This window comes from Castor canadensis, chromosome 13, assembly GCF_047511655.1.
Source record: "Castor canadensis chromosome 13, mCasCan1.hap1v2, whole genome shotgun sequence".
In the NCBI taxonomy this organism is placed as follows: Eukaryota; Metazoa; Chordata; class Mammalia; order Rodentia; family Castoridae; genus Castor; species Castor canadensis.
Window position 1 is genome coordinate 52,850,040 of NC_133398.1, and position 24,431 is coordinate 52,874,470.

The following is a 24,431-nucleotide window of genomic DNA, read 5'->3' on the forward strand; positions in this document are numbered from 1 at the left end:
CTTTTAGTTAATAAGAATATCTAAGAAATAATAAAATAGTGTTTAAAAAATAATGATCATTCACAAACTAAAATTGAATCCAACAATTATTTATTGAACACTTGTGTTGGCATTATTTTTTTATTTGTGGTACTAGGGTTTGAACTCAGGGCCTACAACCTGAGTTACTCCACCAGATCTTTTTTGTGATGCTTTTTTTCTAGATAGGGTCTCACAACTATTTGCCAGGGCTGGCTTTGAACCATGATCCTTTTGATCTCTGCTAGCACAAGCTGGCATTATCATATACAGTGAAGAAAAAAAAATTATCAGCATCAAAAAGAAATGTAGGGCTGGAGGTGTGGCTCAAGTGATAGAGCGCCTGCCTAGCAAGCACAAGGCCCTGACTTCAAACCCCAGTGTCTCCACCAAGGAAAAAAAAGAATACAAAAGCACAGGAGTAAAGAGGTGTTTGAATAATGGATTCCATGCCCACGTAAAGTGGTTAGCAGGAGGTTCTGCTGGTAGGTAGTGGCATTTGTCTTAGGTTTTGAAGGATGAATTCCCAGAGAACAAGACGGAAAAAAAAAAGAGCACAAACAATGCACAGGAGTCCTATATTTGGATGCATTCCAGAGACCATAGGAGTTTGAAATTTAAGACAGAGCGGCTGGTGGCTCATGCCTATAATCTTAGCTACTTAGGAGGCAGCAATCAGGAGGATTGTGGTTTGAAGCCAGCCCAGGCAGCCCAGGATTTTGTGAACCCCTATCTCAAAAAATCCTTCACAAAAATAGAGCTGGTGGTGGAGTGGCTCAAGGTGTAGGCCCTGAGATCAAACTTCATACTGCAAAAAAAAAAAAGAAAAAAGTTTAGAGAAGTGATCAGGAAAGAGATCCAAGAGAGATGTAGGATCCAGATGCTGGAGGGTCCAGGAGGCCAAGATACTCAAGCCAGTTGAGTCCCAGAGGAACCAAACAAAACTCTGAAACCTTCCATGAATCTCCAGTCCACCCAGTCCACAGTAATGCCCTAACACTCCCTAGAGTGTCAGGGATCTTACACATCCTGCCTTGATACTATTCTTGCCCCTGGCTCCATGTTCTCATAGACAAGTGAAACTGAAATGGAGTTTGAGTGCAAGAATTTGGTGTGCTCCATTCTGTGTGGGTTTTGAGTCTGGCCCCAGATTAGTCCTTGGGATAGGCCCTCTCCTCCACAGACAAAAGTTGAAGGAAACTTGCTCAACTTTAATGAGGGGAAGTGACTCACAGCTTAATACAGAAAAGGAAAAGACAGGCATTTTGTAGGTGAAAGGGCAAGAATGTTTTCATGTAAAATAAGAGGTCAGATTAGTGAGAATTATTGGAGTAGGGTGGAATAACAAACAGACCAAACAAGAAGAGAAAAAAATTAATAATTTGAATTTTTTTTTGAGACAGGTCTAATATGGCCTTGAACTCTAGATCCTCCTCCTCAGTCTTCTGAGTGCTGGGATTAGACTCCTCCACCCAATATTAATGTTTTATTTATTTATTTATTTTTCTTTTATTATTCATATGTGCATACAAGGCTTGGTTCATTTCTCCCCCCTGCACCCACCCCCTCCCTTACCACCCACTCCAGCCCCCTCCCTCTCCCCCCCACCCCCTCAATACCCAGCAGAAACTATTTTGCCCTTATCTCTAATTTTGTTGTAGAGAGAGTATAAGCAATAATAGGAAGGAACAAGGGGTTTTGCTGGTTGAGATAAGGATAGCTATACAGGGCATTGACTCACATTGATTTCCTGTGCGTGGGTGTTACCTTCTAGGTTAATTCTTTTTGATCTAACCTTTTCTCTAGTTCCTGGTCCCCTTTTCCTATTGGCCTCAGTTGCTTTAAGGTATCTGCTTTAGTTTCTCTGCATTAAGGGCAACAAATGCTAGCTTGTTTTAAACAAATATTAATGTTTTTATTAATATTTGTTTATTATTTTGTTTTTATTAATATTTTATTAATATTTGTTTTAAACAAATATTAATGTTTTAAATACTGAAGATGTCACCATAGGGAGAACAACTTCTTTGACCTTCCAAATACTTTATGGCTTAGCATTATATTTCATTGTGAACTATGTAGAAATAAGGTAATTTTTCTTGCTGAGGGCTTGCAGATATTAATTTTAGTCTCTCTTTCCCTCTCTCTCTCTCCCCCAGTGTTAAAGGGTCAAGGTCATTTGGATCCTTGGAGTTTGAAAATGATAGCCGGTACCTGTGTGCAAGACTTTGGTTGAGTCATTGAGGTGAATGCTTCAGAGGGCTTTCCACAGTTCAAACTCCATACCTTACAAACAGCTTGTCACCTGGACTCCAGCACTGTCTCTACTCTCCTTGATCCTTATTCTGGAGGCAGAGCGCCCACGGTGGGCCTGGCATCGGTTCCCTTCCCACCTCTCAACTGCCCCTCTAGTTTACCCTGCCTTCTCCGAGAGGCCGGGCCAGTGGCAACCTCACCTAGAGACCCCGGTCTGTGGTCAGTTAAGAAATCCGCGGAACCCCTTCTCTGGTCCCAGGCAGCTACACAACTGTTTGCTCAAGTAATCTGGCTCACGTCCCTACATTCTACACAAGGAAAAAAAAGGGGACTTAGATGTTGACGATTTAAGGTTTGTGTGTGTGTGTGTGTGGGGGGGGTACTGGGGTTTGAACTCAGGACCTACATCTTGAGTCACTTCACCAGCCCTTTTTTGTAATGGGTTGTTTCGAGATAGGGTCTCGGGAACTATTTTCCCGGGCTGGCTTCGAACCCCAATCCTGATCTCTGCCTCCTGAGTAGTTAAGATTACAGGCTGGTAATTTACTGGTGAGCCACCAGTGTACAGCACGATTTTAGTTTTCTTAAAAAAAAAAAACCCATAACGTACAAACTATGGCCAATCCTGCATAAGCGTTGGCCACTATCATTGCTGAGTAATTTGCACAAAACAAAGTATTTTGAGGCCCTTTTTGGAAACTGCAATTCACCTTTAAATTAGAAATGTGTTTGACGAATTGACTTTCAAGTCCATAGAGCGGTAGAACCGAAGTCTCTGCGTGTCCATCTTGGGCTGTAATTTCACAAAACTGCAGGAGTTATTTGTTCGCTAAAAGAAACAGGCTACCCAGAGGCCACGGCTTCCGCTTTCCACGTGCTACCCAAGTTACAGTGAATCTGTCTCGCTTTCTCAAAACCCCACTGGCGATCAGAGCGCCAGGCACTTTCGCTGAGAACCCGGCCACCCCGCCCAGCCTGGGATCCCCTCCCCCGGGCACCTCTCCGCAGTGTCCCCCAGTACCACCGCAGTGTCCCTTGCCCGGTCAGGAGCCCCCCTCCCTCTAGGCGGGCCGGTGATGGGGGAGGTGCTGGCCCGAGGCCTCGGGTTGGGGCGACACTGAGCTTTGCGCCGCGGGCTCCACGTCCACACCACGATCACGAGTTGAGACGGGGCCGAGGCGGGAGAGGCGGGGCCGGGCGGGGCGGCGCGGGTTTGTAGTCCGGCGCTTTCCGGCTCCTGGGCCCAAGTCCGTGCGCGCCTTGGTTGCGGAACCTTCTGCGGAAATCGTCTGTCCTCTTCGCCCCTTCGCTGCGGTCGGTCGGTGCGTGCGCGCTCAAGGGCTCCGGCGAGCCTGGCCCGGTCCTCCCAGAGCCCAGGTGTGGGGGTGGGGCTCCCCGCGAGGTTCTAAGCTGGCCGGGGGTGGTGGCCCGGGTCCGGGATGGGATGGGATCGGCTTCTGGGCCTGCGCCTGCCATCCTCGCTTTTGTTTGGAGGTTGCTTTCTGCCTGCCGCTAACGCGCGGGCCGTGGGGAAGATGCTTGAAGGGACAAATTACTTCAGCGGAAACGGTGTGGGGCGTTATTTTATGGGGTACACAGCAGAAATCATCTTAAGGCAGTATTTTATGGGCTACACGGTGGAAATTGTCTAAAAGCAGTATTTTACGGAGCTTCCGCCTTCAGGGCAGTTCACACTCATTTCTTGCAGAACTGGGACTTTGGGCTGAGCCGAAAGTGCTCCAAGGCTTGACTCTGTGATTCCCAGAGAAATGCTGTCTTATTTCAGCCGACCTACCTACCTACTTTTCCATCCTCTCCTCTCCCCTCTCCTTCTCCTATTTATTTATTTATTTATGCGATGCTGGGGATCCAACCCAGGGACCCATGGGAGGTAAGTGCTCTACCACTGAGCTACATTCCTAGCCCTGAGTCTTTGTCTTACCCTGGATTGTAACCAGTTTGACGTTTTTGTGAACAGATTTTGCCTTTCAAAAGGCAATTCTAAACATGACACCAGCTTCCCTTTGCTGGCAGAACAGTGTGCACAGAGAAGTCCTGAAGCCTTACCTTGCCTGGGAGGTGTTTGCCCAGGGACGACTCACAGCTAGAGCATGGGAAGGCCACACTGAGCTGGACTGAATTTTTCTCTACTTTAAAATGAGCATTTGCTCATCTGGCATCTGGGAGTCTAATCCCAGGTGTTCTGAAATAAATTTCTCTTCCACAGGCTGCTTCTTCACCAGGAGGAATAATGGCGTCTGTTGCAGTTGATCCCCAACTGGTAGGATTTTTAAATAGCTATTTTCTTGACTCTTTTCTCTCCTTGTGTGTTTCGAAAAGCTAATTTCAGCCTGTCTTTGGTTGCAGACTGTCATGACAAGGGTGGCCAACCTGCCCTTGGTGAGCTCCACATATGACCTCGTGTCCTCGGCCTATGTCAGTACAAAGGATCAGTATCCCTACTTGAAGTCTGTCTGTGAGATGGCAGAGAAGGGTGTGAAGACCATGACTTCGGTGGCTGTGACAAGTGCTCTGCCCATCATCCAGAAACTAGAGCCACAAAGTGAGTTCAGATTTTCCCCTCAAGATTTAGTGCAAGGGATGGCCCTAAGTGCACATTGGTCACATGAAGGAGTCCCCAGCCCTTCCTGAGGCACAGACTGCCTTTACCTAAAGACTGTTGGTGACCTTCATTGTCACAGAAGGCCTGCTTCATAGTCATGGCAGATGTTTACAATATTTAGCGAGAAATTTCCCAAGATAACCCTGGGTTAGTAGCTGAGATCACCAAGGAAAGCATCCATGGAGTGAACTGAAGTAACTGACTTTCTTGGGACCATACAGTAGAAATCAACTTACTTATTTTATTAATTTTGTGGTGCTGGGGTTCAAACTCTAGTGTATGCTGAGAAAGCACTTTTCCACTGAGCTGCATCCCCAGCCCTTTTTTTTTTTTTAATATTTTCTATTTAATTTTTGTTTTGTTTTTTGGTCGGACTGGGGTTTGAACTTAAGGCTTTTTGCTTGCAAAGCAGATGCTCACTGCTTGAGCCATACCTCCAGTCCATTTTGCTCTGGTTATTTTGGTCATGGGATCTAGAGAACTATTGCCCAGGCTGGCCTGGCACCACAATCCTCCCAATCTTAACCTCTAAAGTAACTAGGGTTTACAGGATGAGACATTGGCCCCCTGCTCCCAACTTGTATATTTTATCAAAATAAAAAATAGACACCCAGTGTATTGGCGCACTTGTAATCCCAGGCACATGAAAGTTTTAGGAGTACTGAAAATTTGAGGCCAGACTAAGCAACTTTGTTTGTAAATAAACAAATAAATTCAGTAAAACACTTGCCTAGCATGTGGGAGATCCTGGGTTCAATCCCCAGCATGCAAAAAGAAGAAAGAAATCTCCTGTATTTACTTACAGTTCTTATTTCCCCCATCTTTCCCTAGGCAATTACATTTGCTTATTTTGGACATTTTATACAAGCATAAGTAAAATATGTGGTCTTTTGTGACTGGCTTCTTTCACTTAGCATAATGTTTTGTAGATTCATCCTCATTGTAACATTATATCAATACTTTGTCCCTTTTTATTGTGGAATATTACTACATTGTGTAGATAAACCATATTTTATTCATTCATCAGTGGGTGGACACTTGGGTTGCCTCTGTTTTTGGGGGGTGATGAGTAATGAGTCTGTGACATTTGTGTACAACATGGCTGCACCATTTTACATTCCCAGTGTTCCAATTTCTCCACAACATGCATGAACTGCTTTTGAATAAGGATTTATATCATTCCCCTAAATGGTTAAGTCAGGGGCTTCTGCGATTATAAGGAACCTTTAAAGACCAGCTATTCCACTAGTGCTAATTCTCAAGTGAATTTGGTGTGAATTCTTGGCTAGCTCTTCCTTAGGAGGAAGATTAGACTAGAGTAAGCCTCATGAAGGAGATCCACAGTGGTGTTTCCTACTGAGAACCCAAAATGTTCTGCTATGTACTGACTGTACTGCTGTGTACTGAATTAAATACATGAATTAAGCAGGGATTAAGCTAGAAGGAAGTGCTACTTTTGAGAGTTTTCAGATACCTTATTCTCCAAATTAGGGAAGCCTGCTTATTACTCTTGGCATTAACATGAATAGTCAGTTGATGAGGAAAAGTCTTCTTAGCCAACTTCCTACCTGGCCTCTGCTACTTCTCCCTCCTCATACCCCCTGTTTCCCTGGCAGTGGAAGTAAGCTGCCAGCAACATGCCAAGTCTATCTGAACTGGAAAAACCAGGCAGTGCTTCTAATAAGGCTTAAGCAATAAGTTAAATTCATATGGGATCATTCTGTACCCGTGGTATTACATGAACGTTTTCCCATCTGTGAATCTTGCAGTTGCTGCTGCCAACACTTATGCCTGTAAGGGACTGGACAGGATCGAGGAGAGACTGCCGATTCTGAATCAGCCAACAACCCAGGTGAGCTTGGGATAAAAGTGGTGGGGCTTGCCACTTGGCATGTTTACATGTTTTATTTAGTACAGGCTGTGTGTGCCACAAATGCACAAATACATATTTGTTTCCTTAACTGGTTCTGGATGTATTTTTGAAAGTTAGGCCACTCCCTTACTTCCTGAACTGCTGTGGTTGTGTCTACAAAACAGAGAAGAAGTAGCCACCTTTAGCTAGAATACTTTTAGTCTGATGTCTATCATTTTGTGACTTTGTCCCTGCTGATGAAATTGGTTTCTCAGGTAAGTGATTCTCAGCCAGGTGCAGTGGTACATGCCTGTAAATTCCAGTTACTGAGGAGGACTGAGCGCTTGAGGCCAGCCTGTGCTACAAGGACTGTTTTGACCTTGTTTCAAAACAAAATAGAAAAGGCTGGCATTACTTAATGGTATTACTTAATGGCATTACTTGCCTAATATGAGTGAAGCACTGGGCTCAATCCCCAGTACTGCAAAAAAACAAAAACAGAAAAGAAAACTGATTTCCCATGTGGTATCAGATACACACAGAAGTGGTATTTGGCAGGTTTTCTCACTTAGTCTGGTGCAGGGCTGATAAGGGAGTACCATGCATACTGGCAGGCAGTCAGGGTTGACAGAAATGATAGCTTTATCCATCCCGGTGATCCCTTGTTTCAGATAAAGTCCTGAAATTTTCTTTAAGGTTAACACTATAGCATGGCACAAAGTGACAAAGTGAGGAGGAAAGCTGGCTCTGTCTTTCATGGTTTAATAAGTTTAGTTTACAACCTTTAGAATGCTTGTGTGCATCTCTTTAAAAGTTTTGCTTCACTTATGTTGCTTGAGACTAGTCTAATGGTAGGAGTTATTTTCCATTTTGGATATTTTGTTTAAAGTTTGGTGATTTGTATAAGAATTTTAAAAGTCAACTTACCTTATTAAAATAAGAAAAAAGGACTGGACATGTGACTCAAGTGGTAGAGCACTTGCCTTACAAGAACAAATTGCTGAGCTCAAATCCCAGTACTGCCAAAAAAAAAAAAATTAAAATAAGCAAAGAAAGGATAGGTTATTGAAAGACAAAAGCTTTAGTAAAGACCTTACTTCTTAGGAAAGAGAAGCTTTTCTGAGACTCATTATGTAGCCAAGTCTGAACTCAAAACCATTTTTTCTTCCCTTTTGATATTGGGCATGCTAGGCAAATGCTGTATGACCTGAAAAGTGAATTGCAAGAATACTTGTAGAATTCTGGCTATATGGTTAAGTTGGAAGAAACAAAATTCTGTTCCCCCGCCCCGCCCCCCGCTCCAGTACTGGGGATCAAACCCAGGAGCAGAACATTCTAGATTCTAGGCACACATTCTGTCTACCACTGAGCTTCAGTCCAAGCCCTTAAATGCATTTTTTACTTTAGGATATTTTCTACTGATGATGGAATTTTTAAGACAACTCCTGTATAAGTCAAGGAATATCTGTATTAAATACACAATAGACTATATGTGCTAATTTAAGGGATGTCAGATCTAACTGGGCATGGTCGTGCACACTTGTAGTCCTAGCTACTTAGGAGAATGAAGCAGGAGTATCCCCTGAACTGAAGAATTCAAGACCAGCCTGGGCAACAGTGAGACTCTGACTCTTAAAAAAAAAAAAATTAAGTCAGATTTGGAATTTCATTTCTTTCCTCTTTTGTGTTAGGAAGAATTTCTATCCAAAATGAGCATGAGCTCCTAGTCCAATAAGTAGCTCACCCAGGCTAGCTCCAACTTGAAATCCTCCTGCCTCGAGTTTCCCAAGTGCTTGTGCCATCATGCATGGCTTACCTTTTTAACCCTGTCACACAATAAAAGATAATTCAGGCCAGGTGTGGTGGCTCATGCCTGTCATCCTAGCTACTTAGGAGGCAGAAATCAGGAGGATCAAGATTCTAGGCCAGCCCCAGCAAATAGTTCATGAGACCCTATCTCAAAAATACCCAATACCAAAAAAGGGTTGGCAGAGTAGCTCAAGTGCTAGAGTGTCTGCCTAGCAAACTTGAAGACCCCAGTACTTGCAAAAAAAAAAAATCAAATGTAATTAGATTTATAAATTAAGTTGTTTATCTTAAAGCCAGGCATTGTAGTGCACATGTGTAATCCTGGCTTCAAAGAAGGACTGAGAAAAGTTGGGAAAAGTCAGTTTGAGCCTATCTCAAAAAACAAAATACAAAAGAAGGCTAGGGAAGCTATTTTCTTTCTCTTTGTTTGGCTGTACTGGGGTTTGAACTCTGGATCTCCTGCTTGCTAGGCAGGAGCTCTACCACTTGAGCCATGTCCCCCATGTCCCTTGCTCAAAGGTATTTTTTCCTGTATTAAAAGTGACACTGTAAGAAAATAACACACACACACACACACACAGAGTGACACTGGACTAAGTCAGGATCTAGGTTTTCAGTCTACCCTTCACGTGTGATACTGGACAAATCATCACTTTATGAAGTGGCTTTTGAAACTACCTTCTGCCGGGAGCTGGTGGCTCATGCCTGTAATCCTAGCTACTCAGAGGCAAAGATCAGGAGGATTGTGATTCAAAGCCAGCTCAGGCAAATAGTTTGTGAGATCCTTTCTCAAACTATACCAAACTCAAAACAGGGCTGGCGAGTAACTCAAGTGGTAGAGCGCCTGCCTAGCAAGCTTGAGGCCCTGAGTTCAAACCCCAGTAATTCCAAAAAAGAAACCTACCTTCTGTGCCTCAGAGGCCTAGAGGAAATCTTTCATGGCCCCTTTCTCCCCACCCCCCAACATAGAAAGAAGAGCCATGCATTAGTTCAGTTGGACTCAGAGCCTAGACCACTCTGTCCCAGTCAGCTTCTCCTTTGTTTCCCTTCTAGCAACTTAGAACTCACTAATAGTTGGTTTATTTCTTTAGTATCATCCTCAGTTGGAAAATACTTATATAGTATTTGATCAGAACTGAAGCCAATCAAGTCTGCAGAGCTATAATTTTGTTGTTGTTCAGGAAGAAAAGGAGAGTCCCCTGTACCAGTCTGTACCTTCTTTATGCTTAAACAAAGAAGGAAGGCAAGTAGCCTTTTTCATAGGCTACCTTTGGGTGCTGTGACTGGAGCTTGGGCAGGCTGGTTTGGAGAGTTCTACATGAGACAGCTATCTGAGAGCACTTCAGTAGGATGGAGAGCTAGCAGCTTTGTCTGTGTGTTGGCTTTCTGGAGCCATGTGCCAAGGGCAGGGTGTGCATGGTTCATACGTGAATGTTCTTAGACAGACATAGCTGTCTTAGCATGCCATTCTTCTCGGAGTACTCCTTGTGTGTCCACTAAGTTTCATCTAGTTTAACTTAGGTTGAGAAATTGACAAATTGCATGTCTGTTTATCTCATCTGCACCTCTAATGAGCCTTGAGGAGTGGCAGGTGGAGCAAATAGATAAGGAATTCAGGTTCATTGAATTTTAGTGACTTGCCTAAGACCTAGAGGTAGAGATGAAAGAACCAGATTCCTTCCTTACCTGTGCAGACTTTGTAAGACCATACCTGTAAGAAACATGTTTCTTGTAAACCAGTTGATCTGCTTTTCTACTTGTAGGTTGTTGCCAATGCTAAAGGTGTTGTGACAGGGGCAAAAGATGCTGTGACAACTACTGTGACTGGAGCCAAGGATTCAGTAGCCAGCACCATCACAGGGGTGATGGACAAGACCAAAGGAGCAGTGACTGGCAGTGTGGAGAAGACCAAGTCTGTGATCAATGGCAGCATTAACACAGTTTTGGGAAGTCGCATGGTGCAGCTTATGAGCAGTGGAGTAGAAAATGCACTCACTAAATCAGAGCTGCTGGTGGACCAGTACCTGCCTCTCACTCAGGAAGAACTAGGTAATAGAATTTTTATCTTGAAATAATGTTTTATGTCTCAAGCTACTCTTTTTAATACAGCATTATTGAGAGACTTCCTGTACCAAAAAATTCACCTGCTTTCAGTCTACATTTACAGAGTTGCACAGCAATCACCACAATCCAGTTTTAGAGCCCTCCTGCCTGTTTGCAGTTAATCTTCATTTCCTTCCCCAGGCAAAAGCTAATCTTTCTGTCTATAGATTTTCCTTCTTAGAGCAGTCTTAAGTTTCAGATTGAATTAGTGTCAAAAAAAAATATGTTTTGAAGGTGGCTTGTTTGTTTTTAGCGGGCTGCTTTACAGAACCATTAAATGGTATCCCTGAATCATCACTAGTGCCTGTTGTGTGACGGGCACTGTGTTGCTGAAGAGGTTCACGCTAGTGGGGAGAAGAATGAGTAGGTGCATGTAATGTGTATCAGATTCAATAACATTTAGGGTGCTCAAGCCCAGCAGCAGATTCGCAGTTCTGAGAGTGTGGGTAGAATGCATGAAGTGAAAACCCAGGTAGAGGCCACTTACCTGGCCTCTTATCACTTACTTACAGCTGTGATCTGTTAAGTTTTGTTGTCCCTTCTTTTCAGAAAAAGAAACAAAAAAAGTTGAAGGGTTTGATGTGGTTCAGAAGCCAAGTTATTATATTAGACTGGGCTCCCTGTCTACCAAGCTTCGCTCACGTGCCTACGAGCAGGCTGTCAGCAAGGTTAAAGATGCTAAGCAAAAAAGCCAAGAGACTATTTCTCAGCTCCATTCTACTGTTCACTTGGTGAGTTAAAAAACAAACTTCAATTTTAAGGTATCTGTATCTGAAGTAAGTTTATCTTGAGGGAGGAGAGTAAATGCTGTCATGAAGTCCAAGAATTGCAATCTTGCTTAGTGAATAGCCCAATAGAAAAATGGACAGTGTATAGACAATTCACAGAAAAGGAAGTATAAATGCTGAAAATATGAAGCGATACTAATTTGACTCTGAGGTGTGAAACATCTGTCTCTCCTTCTTACGTGAGCAGAATTCAAAGCTATTGGCCCTGATGTAGAGAAAGCAGTGCTTATCCATTTCTGGAAGACTCAAGGGCCTGTTCTAGAAATGCTATAAACACATCTATACCTTGAATGATTTTACTAGTTAAATTAATCACAATAGACCATTGTGTAACCATTAACATTGCCAAACTGTAGAACATTATGTACTGTACTTGGAAAAGGAAATAGGTGCCTGGCAACAAGAAAGAGGAAGGTTGCATTTTGTCTATTTTTATGATTCTAACTTAAGTTTTTACCTGTGTTAAACTGGAGGTAATTTGGGAGTTAGTAGTTTAATAGAGGCAGTAAAGAGCTACTACTTTCACATATTGATAATAATATCATTTACATTTATTGATACACTTGCACATATCAATAATAGCAAAGATAGCAAGGATAGCTTTCATTGTACTTAAAGAAATTCTTGGCTCCTGTCTTTGTTGCTTATTTTTCATTAGCTATAAACAGGCTAATATGAATGACTATGTTCCCTTGTGTTATTTCATTGTATTCTAGATTGAATTTGCCAGGAAGAATGTGCATAGTGCCAACCAGAAAATTCAGGATGCTCAGGGTAAGCTCTACGTCTCGTGGGTGGAGTGGAAGAGAAGCATCGGCCATGATGAAAGTGATGAATCCCATTGTGTTGAGGTAAAATGACTAGCATAGTCATTCATCACAGTTTCTGAGGAGGGCCTTGTCAGACTTTTCATTTCAATTGTCCCATAATGTCTCTTAGAATACTCTTCCATCGAAAGCATGAACAATATTTTGTACATAGGTTGCTTATTTCATGGCAGAAAAGCAACACTAACAACCGGTAGATACACATTTTACCCCAAGACACACAAAGGCCTTTCCCTTATAATGGATACAGACTAATAGGGAATATAAGCCTGGTGTTTTTCCAGGAGATAATTTAGGAAGGTCACCTAGATCTGGGTGCTGTGGCTCACATCTGTAATCCTAGCTACTCAGGCGGCAGAGATCAGGAAGATCGCAGTTTGAAGCTAGCTCTGGAAAATAGTTCCACAAGACCCTATCTCAAAAAACCCTTCACAAAAACAGGGCTGGTGGAGTAGCTTGAAGTGAAGGCCCTGAGTTCAAGCCTTCATAACTTCATATTTTTTACAGTACTGTAAAAAATAAAAAAAGGTCACTTAGGACAGCCTTGGGGTAGGTGGCTTCTGGAAGAGATGAATGTAGAATTGAGAACTAGTGAAAGGGCAGTAAGGGGACTGTTGTTACAGACAAAAATTTGCACATGGTAGTCCTAAAAAGTGATTCTTCGTGTTCTAAAAGCTAGTATGCATTTGATTTAGAAATTAGTATTGTTTATTCATATTGTATCATCTTATTAGAGAAGAATATATAAATTATACTACTATCATGGAGGATATTTTTATTCTCTCAGGTCTCCCCTGTCTGTCATGTTTTTTCAGCTTAAGATGATGTACTTGGGCTGGGTGCCTGTGGCTCACGCCTATAATCTTAGTTACTCAAGAAGCAGAGATGAGGAGGATCATGATTCAAAGCGAGCCTAAGCAAACAGTTCTCGAGACCCTCTCTTGAAAAAACCCTTCACAAAAAAGGGCTGGCAGAGTGGCTTAAGGTGTAGGCCCTGAGTTCAAGCCCCAGTACTGCAAAAAAAAAACCAAAAAACAGATGGTGAACTTTGGAGACTTGGACACTAGTTCAAATCCCTCACTAGCTATTTTCTAGCTGTTGACTGGGCAAATTAACATCTAAGCTTATACTCATAGCTGTGAAATATGAATAATACTGCTATACTCACGGTGTTTATGAAGATTATAAAAAGTCAGTTGACATATGTGGTGGGCACTGAGTAGCTTACTGTGAATAAAATCATATGTAGCACTGTTGAATCCACTGGTAAATCTTAACTTGCTTTATTTTTAGCACATCGAGTCACGTACTTTGGCTATTGCCCGAAACCTGACTCAGCAACTCCAGACGACATGTCAAAGCCTTCTGTCCAATGTCCAAGGGTTACCACAGCACATTCAAGATCAGACCAGCCACTTGGGGGTGATGGCAGGTGACATCTACACAGTGTTCCGCAACGCTGCCTCCTTTAAGGAAGTGTCTGATGGCCTCCTCACTTCTAGCAAGGGGAAGCTGCAGAAAATGAAAGAATCTTTAGATGACGTGATGGATTATGTTGTTAACAACACTCCTGTCAACTGGCTGGTAGGTCCCTTTTATCCTCAGCCTACTGAGTTTCAGAATGCTCAGGAACAACCTGCAGAGATGGACACCATCAGCCAGGAGGCCCCAACTTCTGAGCACAAAACTCACTAAACCCGTCGTTACCATCAGTGCCTAATGTAGTCACATGACACCTTGTTATGTTGAAATTAACCTGCAGGTGACTAAATTGGAAAAGCAGCTAGCCAGGGAAAAGGTCCTCAGCTGTAGTCATTTCCAGCTGAATGAAGACCTTTAAAGTTTCTGCCATTAACAGATGGATTTTGTTTACCTGGCTGTAAGTAAAGAATGTTAGGTTTGTCAAGAGTTTAGCTAGAACTCATTCACAAAAAAGTTCAAGTGCACTTATGGTCTTATTCTTTGGCATTTGTGTTGCTACTGTTAATGTCTGTTTGTATGCAATAAAAACACCTTCATGTGGGCTCTGGTATAAACTGGTGCTTGCTCTGGTACAGTCTTTGGTTTATCTCATGATACATGCTTGTATATCTTGATTTTAGTTTTTTATTCTTTATAAAGCAATGCCACCTTGGAATACAATAAAACTCACAGCAGAATAGAGCAGTTTTCTGCTGCTTGTCCCATGTGCTTTGTGTGTTGCTTCCATAGAGCTGCAGCTTCTGTATGACAGGGTTATTAACATACATACATGGATCCCAAATGGGCTGTTGAGGAATTTGGCAGGGTAATAGCGCTGGAAGACTAATGTTACAAGTGGAATGTTTGATAACAAATTTCAAAAAGATTAAAAGGTAATGTGAGGCCAGGGGCAGTGGTGTGCTACTCAGGAGGCTGAGGATCACTTGAGCCTAGGAGTCGTGACCAGCCTGGGCAGCATAGATCCCATGTAACTGACACTTTTTTTTGTCCCTTTCCAGTACTTGAACTTGCTGGGCAGGTGCTTTACCACTTGAGCCATGCCCCCAACCCTAGATGCCCATCTAAGAAGGAAGAAAGGGAGGGAAGGGAGGGAGGGCAGAGAGGAAAGAAAAAAGAAAAAAATGCTAATATGCACATTCAAATTAGGTGACCTTCCCTTCATTTGCCAATTTCCCCCTCCCTGAGAGTGGATTTTTAAGCCAGTAGAAAGACCTAGTCACAGCTGATTGCCTTGTCGGAAAGGAACCAAAACTACAAGGAAGGGAGTGAGTGGTTATTTACACCAGTTTTATCTTAAGATAATAGCTATTTCTTGCCAAGGTGCCAGTTAAAGTGTGAGCCTTAAAGTGAGATTGTTCAGTGTCTACTTTTAGCTGGGTTTAACTTACTGTGTTACTGTTTTGGGGAAAGTAACCTCAGTGAGGCACCTACAGGAAATCATGTGGGATTAATCAGAAGTAATAAGACTTCTGGCTGCCTGTAGAAAAGGAATGTTTTTACCTCCTGCCTAGGGTATTCAGACTTCTAGCTTCTTTAGTGGTATTGAGTCATTTAGGACCAGTCATGACTTCCTTACCACAAGCTGCAGCATGTCAAACTGCTTCAAAAACAAATAATAAAACTTATGAAATAGAGCTACATGCTTCTGCCTCTCCTAAAAGCTGAGCTGGGTTGCCCTTCAGCTGAGCTGGGTTGCCTTGAAGAGAACTGTGTCTAAGTCAAATTTGTCTCTTCTTTCTACCTTGCTTCACACCTTTTTCCAGTGAAAACAAAGAAGGATATAACTTTACATGCTCTTTTGGTATAAATGAGTATCAAGGATTTTTATCAAGTTAAAAAGTGTTTTTTCCATGTAACTCCAGGGTTGAGAAGGGAGAGCAGGGACACATGAACGTAATTGAAACTGTTCTTTTTTTTTAAATTATTGTACTGGGAGTACATTGTGACATTTATAAAAGTTCTTACTTTAATGGTGCTTTCTAAATTGTTTTGCAGATAGGGAGCTGATGCCTTCTGGGAAGGGTGGACTTTCATGATTTATGGGCTTTCAGGATGGAGTCTTCCCATTTGCCTCCCTGACTGTCCTCAGTGATTGGCATTTTCTAGAATGTTTGCCCCTTACAATTTTTTTCTTAGTCCAAATTATACATAATACTGCCCCTCAGTGTCTCAAAACTGCAAGGTGGTATTTCCTGGTTTATTCTTTTTTTTTTTAATTCTCTTAGTTTATTCGGATTGACTGGAAAATTCATGTTTTTTGAGATGGGATCCTGCTGTGTTTCCCCAGGTTGAAAAGCAATCCAGCTGTGAAGCAATCCTCCCACCTCAGAGTCTGTGGTACTGGCATCACAGATGTATACCACCTGCCAGGATGGAAAAATTCAGGTTTTAGCAATATGGATGCTTTTTTCTCTCTTTTTTTAGAAGTTTAAGCAAGGATTTATTTTAGTATAATAGGTTGAAGTATAGACAAGGAGGTAGGGGGGAGAGACATTTCCTGTTCTCTGCAGCAAATAGGAACAAAGACTCCTGCTTTTTTCTTTCTTTTTTTTTTTGAGATAGGGTCTCAATATGTAGAGTAGGCTGACTTCAAACTTAGTCCTCCTGCCTTGGCCTCTTAAGTGCTGCAGTTACAGGAGCGGACTACCACACTGGCTACTTTCTTATTCTAAACATACACTTTTGTGTTTCTTCATCAGCAGAGTTAACAGTATCAACTCAATTTCTAATGAAAAGGAGAAAGATCACTTTTTACCTTCAGAAGAACACCACAAGCCCCTGCTTTATTTACTTTTGACATCACTGGAGTTTAAACTCAAAAGTCTCTCCCTTGCTGGGCAGATGCTCTCTTACTGCTTGAGCCACACCGCCAGCCACCACTTTTTGCCATGAGCTATGCACGTGGGTTGTAATTTTGTCTGTGTCTTTGTGTTTGAAGTTTGGCTAGGCAAACATGCTGTTCATTTACTAGTCAATGTGTTGCAAAATGTGTGGTATTCTTGAATCTTGCAGCTCCATTGTTGCCTAAGCTAACAGAAAATTTAGTTTAAAAGACTTCTTTTTGAGTTGGCCAATCCATTTGAGGGGAAAAACTGACAAAGTCTAACACAGTATCATCTAGCCGTGGCAGGTTAGAGAAATTTAGCTGAATGAAGTCTGGCTTGTTGTACCCAAGTGTTCAATGATATTTCATTCTTTTGAATGCTAATATAGCATTCCAGATATTGAAGAGCTAAAAAGAAAAAACAAACAAAAAGATATTGAAGCACTAATGAGCCAGGGGGCACATGCCTGTAATCCTAGCTAGGATTAAGAGGCTGAGGTTCAGAAGGTCACAGTTTGAGGCCTGCCCAGGCAAATGCTTTGTGAGACCCCCATCTCCAAAATAACCAGAGGAAAATGGACTGGAGGCATGTTTCAAACAATAGAGTGCCCGGTTTGCAAGTTCAAACTCAGTCCCACCTCAGAAAGAGAAAAATACTTAATGAAATGAAAAGAGAAAAACTGCTATGAATGTAGCTCACGTGGTAGAGCACCTGCCTGAGAAAACCCAGCCAGAACTGCCAAAAAAAAAAAAAAAGAAAGGAAAGCTAAAATTTACTTTATCCTAGGTACCCCTTTTAGTGTATCACTTGGATCACTTGGCATATGGGAGAAGAAGGAAGAGGATAGTCATTCACACAGATCTGTAAGAAATTGGGTCTGATGCCCAGGAAAGCAGGTATGGAGGGAGGGAAAGGAAGGCTTCTTGCCAGCATGACCTACCATGGCTCTCGTGGAACCGGGCCAGATCTGACCCACCCTGAGGCCTGAATGCATGATGTCTTGAGAGATGGATGTCTTTGCTCCATAAACCAACTGACCCACCCTGAGGCCTGAATGCATGATGTCTTGAGAGATGGATGTCTTTGCTCCATAAACCAACGTATTCACTGCTTGTACCTCGAGGTACCATACCTTCATGCTGTAGGTGTCCTCTAATACAGGATACCTTGTAAGATTTCATTATAGTCTCTTGGAAAAGTAAAGATGCTAAATAACTCCACTGTTGAGGACCTCAGTTTCCAGGATAACCCCTAGCAGTCTACTTCATCTCAAAGATGGAGGAACTGGCAAGGTAATAGTCCTGGACTGTTAAGAGTAAGAATTCTCTCTCCAAGGCTTGAGGTCCACTTAGGCTGAAGACACATATTTTGTTATCTATTTTTCTTGCTTCCCATGATTCTCTTTTGAGATTCTAATGCCACCCCTTCACTCCCATGGTTTCCAAGTTACTGGGATAGGCCTAGGTCACATTTTCAGGGCTTTCACTGTCCCTGGGCTGAGCTGCAGGACTGTGGAAGAGTGCCCTGAAGGAAAAGGCTGAATTGGAAAATCCTGCCCTTAATTGGCGATGAGGCGGTGAAAGACAAAACAAGACAGGTGAGAATGTTGGCTAACACAGTGCATCTTTAGTTAAGATGTCTACATGAAATGATAGGAAGACTGTGTGAAAGGAAATGTATGTGGAGTGGAGCAGACAGAATTGTGTGAGGTTCTTCTCTCTCTTTTTTTTTGAGACATAGTCTTACTCTGTAGCCTTGGCTAACCTAGTAGTTGATATATAGCCCAGGTTGGCCTTCAACTCCTTATCCTGCAGCCACAGCATCACAAGTGCCAGGATTACAAGTGTGTATTACCATGCCTGGCTGAGATTCTTCTCTCACATTTAACTTGCTTAAAATGGGCCTGCAGATAAGTGAAAAATGGGATGTAATTTGAAAAGCTTTGAGTCTCACAGAGGAGTTCAGTCTTGATATAAAATAGACTTCTAGACTTTTAGAGTGGTGATACTGATTTCATGAAAGTATTGTTTGAGCCATATCATAATTACATTTTGAGCCAACAGTGAAAAATCTACATTCATTGGGTAGAAACACCTGGATAAGTAGGTAGCTATATTTTTATACATAAGTAGCTGTATAAACAAAATAACTCAGTATTTGAGTTCCTAATATATAAAGCATGAGTTCTGCCCTGCAGGGAATGTAAAGAGCAGAAACTGACTAGAGGCTTTTCTTTTCTCAACAGAGGATTGTCCATGAATATTCAATTAATACCCCAGGATAGAATGCATTTAGCCAGGCACTGGTGGTTCACACCTATAATTCTAGCTACTTGAGAGGATGAGGTCAAGAGGATTAAGGTTCAAGACCAGTCTGGGCATATAGTTCATGAGGGCCCCCCTCCCCATTTCCAAAATAACCAGAATGAAATGGATTGGAAGTGTGACTCAAACAGTATCGTGCCTGCTTTGTAAGTGTGAAGCCCCTAGTTCATATCCCAGTCCCACCACCAATAACAAGATTTTGGAATGGGTATATAGCTTGGTGGTAGCAAACTTGCCTAGCATGTGTGTAGGCCCTGGGTTTGATGTCCAGCTCCACAGAAAGAAAAAAAGACCTCAAGTGAATCTAATTTACTAGGGATTAACATTGACTCGTTGAATGCTATACAATAGACTATAAGAATCATTTTAATTTTGCTGTGATCTGTGCTAACTGGCACCCTAGCCTTAGGCCCAATCACTTTCTGAGACTTGTTAGACAGCAAAGCATTGCACTGATGTGCACAGTACCCTACCTTAGGACAAGGGGGTATGCACCAGCCCACTCAGTTCCAAGTTGTTCAGCAAAGAGTAAAGAGAGTAGAGCAGATCTAAGATGCATCTGGTCCTCTAACAGTGAAACTACATGTTACTCATTATGGATGGTGAGAGGTTTCTGTTAACACCCAGCTCTCAGAGTCTTTGCTCCCATTTCCTGCTATGGGAACAGGAAATGCTTCCTTCTCTCTTTTCTCCCCACTGACCTCTCCTAATAAACTGTACTGTTACTTGTACTAAAAAATAAAACAAAACAAAAACCCAGCTCTCAACAAGGTTGATCTTCATGGACTATTTGGTATTATTGCCATTACCTCTGGCATGATCCTGTTTGAGCCTTATACATTCAGATTACTTTTATATAACAAGCTAAAGGCTTATGGCTTTTTTTCTGGTTCATTATCTACTCTATTTAAAAATAAGTCAATTTTCTGGATCCTGTGTCCTGTTTATCAGTACTGCATGCACACTCACCTTTAACCAACAAGTTAAATCCTCACAGATAGTGTTTCTATTCTTGTAGCTGCCTCCCCTATCCAGTGCCCAGGGCCATTGCTAGTCCAACTTTACTAAAATTAGAAAAAGGAACCACGTTTTTAGTGCCATCTTCTGGAAATTTGACATAATAAATGCATGACTCTATGAAGTCTATGATATGAAATGTGCCTGCCCCCTGCTGGTGAACAACCTGCAAAATGTAAGCCGAGTCCATGGGAATTCTAGCATGGTGACTTGTTTTTCTTTTCTCTGTTTTATTTATTTATTTATTTATTTTGTGACTTGTTTTTCTTGAAAAGAATGTATTGCTGGCTTTCTAGCGTCATAGTATGTGCGTGATTCTGATTTTAGCCTTCATCCCTGGTAGGTATCCTCAGAAAGATAGTCCTTCCATTCCTGTATTGATGGCTTATAACTGTACTTGTTCATGTCAGTGAATCAGGGATTTAGTGCTACATTTCTAAAACCCACATGAAGTATGCACATATGAATAAAGAAAAAATAAATTTAAAAAAAGAAAAAAATAAAACCTACATGAAAATGGTCAACAAAGACCACCAAATTGTAAATTGAACTCACCATGCAAACTTGATGGCCAAGGTCTACCTCTTAGCTGCCCACCATCCCCTATTTCCTTCACAGCCCACAGCTTCATAGTAGGGTTTGGTGATAATGAACATTGGCGATAGTGTAATGGAAATTGCAGGCCAGACACCAGTGGCTCACCCCTGTAATTCTAGCTGAGATTGGAAGGATCACGGTTTGAGGACATCCTGGACAAATAGTCCGAAAGACCCCATCTCCAAAAAATAACCAGAGCAAAATGGACTGGAAGTGTGACTCAAGCAGTAGATGGCCTGCATTGTAAGCTCAAAGCCCTGAGTTCAACCCCAGTCTCTTCCCACCTCCCCTGCTCCTACCCTCTTCCCCCCAGAAAAAAGAAATTGCACACTGAATCATTCTGGATATATAGAAGGTGAATTGTTTATAAGGACCTCAAACCATTTTGGGTAATGGAGGTACTTTTTTTGGAACCTCCAATTCTTCTAAGAACTGTATAAGAACTGTACTTTATCTCAACTAGTCCATAGGTGACTTTGGAGGAGTGTGTGTGTGTATATGTGTGTGTGTGTATGTATTGAAATTTTAGGCACTAAACAGACCAACAACTACTGTTTATTGAGCACCTTTCACAAGTGAGGCTCACGCTACCTTTATTCCTCACCTGTGACCAAATTAATTAGTTTCTTTATTGGAGAGATGAGGGAACTGAGGTTGAAAAAGACCAAGTGGCCAGGAGGGGACTTTGCTCAATGTCTTACTGATGTCAAAGTGCATACTTTTTCCATTCTAGCCCTCTAATAGGCGAAAACTGCAGCTTGCTTTTGTGTTTGGGGTCCAGAAAATCTCTCTGCTTATATCCTTTGTGTTGAAACTTTGCATTCTGTTTTATGTTTAATAAAAAATAGAGTGATAATAGATAAAACTTAATAATAAAACATTTAAATAGATAAAAATTAATAGCTATTAAAAACATGTACTATATGCTAAAATATACATGTAATAGAAATAGAGAGAAAGCTAAGCAAGTGCATCTTTTAACCTAAAAAGGGTGAGGTTATAATAGTTGTCTTTCCTGGCTGGTGGATGTCCTAAACCAATTTGTATAAGCATTGCTGTTTTTTGTAGCTGTGAGGTTGTATATAAACTGCAACGTGAACATTCATTACAAAGACCACAAACAGGCAGATAAAGTGCCTGATAAATACGACTTTTTAAAAAAATAAAACAGAACTATTTTTTATGTTGGTTGTACAATACACCAAACATCAAGCTGGTGGAGAGGCTCAAGTGGTAAGCACGCCTGCCTAGCAAGCATAAGGCCCTAAGTTTAAACCCCAGTGCTGCCAAAAAAAAAAAAGAAAAAAAAAGTTACAAGTATACCAAACATCAAATTTACTATTTTAGCCATTTTAAGTGTATAATTCAGTGACATTAAATGTACTCACAATATAGTCTAGCCATCACTATTATTCATTAGTTGGAACTTTTTATATTATCCATGCAAAAATTCTGTATTCTTTTATGCTACAGAGTTAACACCTTAACTCCTTCACCCATTTCTTCCCTCTATCTGGCTTTTGAGAGATTTTTGTTGTTGTTAGTTGTTCTGCCTGTTAGGCAGCTATTTCCTCTCTTTACTATCAAGATTCCAGTCTTTAGTTCTATGCTGTCCTTTTCTCCTTCTCCTTGACTCCTCTCTCCCTCCCCCTTCTCTCTCTCTCCTCTCCTTCATCCTCCTTTGCGCTGGGGTAGAACCCAGGGCCTGGTGTGTGCTAAGCACATGCTCAACTACTGAGCTACACCATCATCCTTGTAGTGGCTGTTTCAACTTTTTTGGGGGGGTGGTTGTTTAATACACGGTCTTTCTATGTAGCCCAGGCTGGTCTTGAATTCATGGTCCTACTGTCTCTGCCTCCTAACTGCTGCACTTCAACTATTAAAAGACTAATTATGCCAGGCTTCGGTGGCTCATGCCTGTAATCCTAACTACTTAGGAGGTAGAGATCAGGAGGATAGTGGTTCAAAGCCAGCCCAGACAAATGGTACGAGAGACCTTTTCATCACACGCACGAAAAAAGGGCTGGTGGACTGGCTCAAGGTAAAGGTCCTGACTTCAAGCCCCAGTACCACAAAAAAAAACAATTATGGGCTAGTGGAGTGGCTCAAGTGGTATAGTGCCTGCCTAGCAAGTGCAAGGCCCTGAGTTCAAACCCAATGTGCTAAAAACAAACCAAAAAAATAGAACTATTTATTTCATTTATTCTTAGACATTTCCCAAAAGGATTTATATTTTTTGGAAGTAAGATATACAGAAAAGTGGAATATTATTTTTAAGAGAGTAATAAATTAATAGATAGATAAACAGAAATATTTTATATCTTGCTTTTCAAAAAAACAAAATCCTTTAATATATTCTAACCCCAGCTAGTTTCTTGTAAAGAAAAGATTCCTAGCCAGGTGCCAGCAGCTCACATTTCTATTCCTAGCTTCTTAGGAGGCTGAGATTGGGAGGATTGCAGTTCAAGGCCAGCCTGGGCAAATAGTTCATGAAACTCCATCTTGAAAATAACCAGAGCACAATGGACTGGAGGCATGGCTCAAGTGGTACAGTACCTGTCTTACAAGCACAAAGCATTGAGTTCAAACCCCAGGCCCACCAGAGAACAACAAAAAGAAACAACAACAACAAAAAAGAGTCTTTAGTGCTTTTATAATAAGAATAGGCTAAGGCTAGAGATTCAAGTGGTAAAACACCTGCCTACTAAGCACAAAGCTCTGAATTCAAACTCCAGTACTGACAAAAAAAAATATGTGTATAATATGAGTAGATTTCAAGAATAATACTGCAAACATCTAAAAAGCACAGTTTGGGACAAAGCAAGGTTCACCCACATGCAGTATCTAATGTCTCTAGGAGCTCAGTGTTTTAATATCTAAGATTCTTCTTTTACAGGTGCTTGATTTCACTGCCATAGATTTGACATCTGAGACTGATGAAATTCCAGATATTATACCTTTGGAAGAGGAGGATGGAGCAAATCGAGCTGATGGCCCTGTCCTCTCAGGGCAAAATGTTGAATAAACTGCCACGAGGAAATACTACTGTTAGGGGTCTGGGTGTATGTGGGAGTTTGAGGCCAGCCTGGGCTACACTGTGAGACCCTGCCAAAAAAAAACAAAAACAAAACCAAAAAGACTCCTTTGGTTACATTTGTATCATGTTAAACTTCATGTTTACTAATATGTTTATTACTGTGGCTTTCGGGAGTGTTAATCTATCTTTTGGCTACTTGAGTTTAATTGCAATAAAACTGATCTGAACCTTTATAAGAGATTTTGTTCTGTATCATATTATTACATAAAATTCTTCAAAGTTTAGTTGCTGAAATGAATATAGTAAAATTGGTCTGTATAATCTCAGATCAGAGTATTTTTTTTTAAACTTCATATTTGTTGTTTTGTGTCTCAGGAGACATTCTTGCTTTTTTTTGGTAACAGCATGCTTATGTCTTTAGAGATTTCTGTGGGGACTGGCAGAGGTGGCCCAAGTGATAGAGCACCTGCCTAGAGGTCCCAGTGGGTCTGCTGATCAAAATGTTTTGCTTTTGAGCTGAGTACTGGTGGTTTACTCTTTTAATTCTAGTGACATGGGAGGCAGAGATCAGGAAGATGGAAGTTTGAGGCTAGTCTGGGCAAATAGTTTGTGAGACCCAATCTTGAAAAGACCCAAAACAAAAAGGGGCTGGTAGAATGGCTCAAGTGGTAGAGTGTCTGCCTAGCAAGAGTGAAGACCTGAGTTCAAACACACATACTTTTTTTTTTGCTTTCCCTTTAGAGTAGGGGTGGCCATGTGAGTGAACAAAAGCAGGTCAACTAAGAAGAATCATGGCATGATGGGTAAAGTCTCAGACTGTAGGTTCTAACCTCAGTTTGCCACTTACTGTGTGACTTTAAGCAAGTTACTTTT

The 24,431-nt window shown here is 41.6% G+C and overlaps 1 protein-coding gene across 1 annotated transcript; it reads left to right on the forward strand.

The window, feature by feature from the left end:
- The first annotated feature begins 3,518 nt into the window (after positions 1-3,518).
- Positions 3,519-23,650, forward strand: Plin2 (perilipin 2). Its single transcript, XM_020178803.2, is given in 10 exon segments — positions 3,519-3,651; positions 4,502-4,555; positions 4,642-4,837; positions 6,667-6,749; positions 10,322-10,607; positions 11,211-11,392; positions 12,166-12,300; positions 13,570-13,860; positions 23,418-23,518; positions 23,520-23,650. Coding segments are annotated over 9 exon segments (1,407 nt in total). The 5' UTR covers positions 3,519-3,651; positions 4,502-4,525; the 3' UTR covers positions 23,623-23,650.
- The last annotated feature ends 781 nt before the right edge of the window (positions 23,651-24,431 follow it).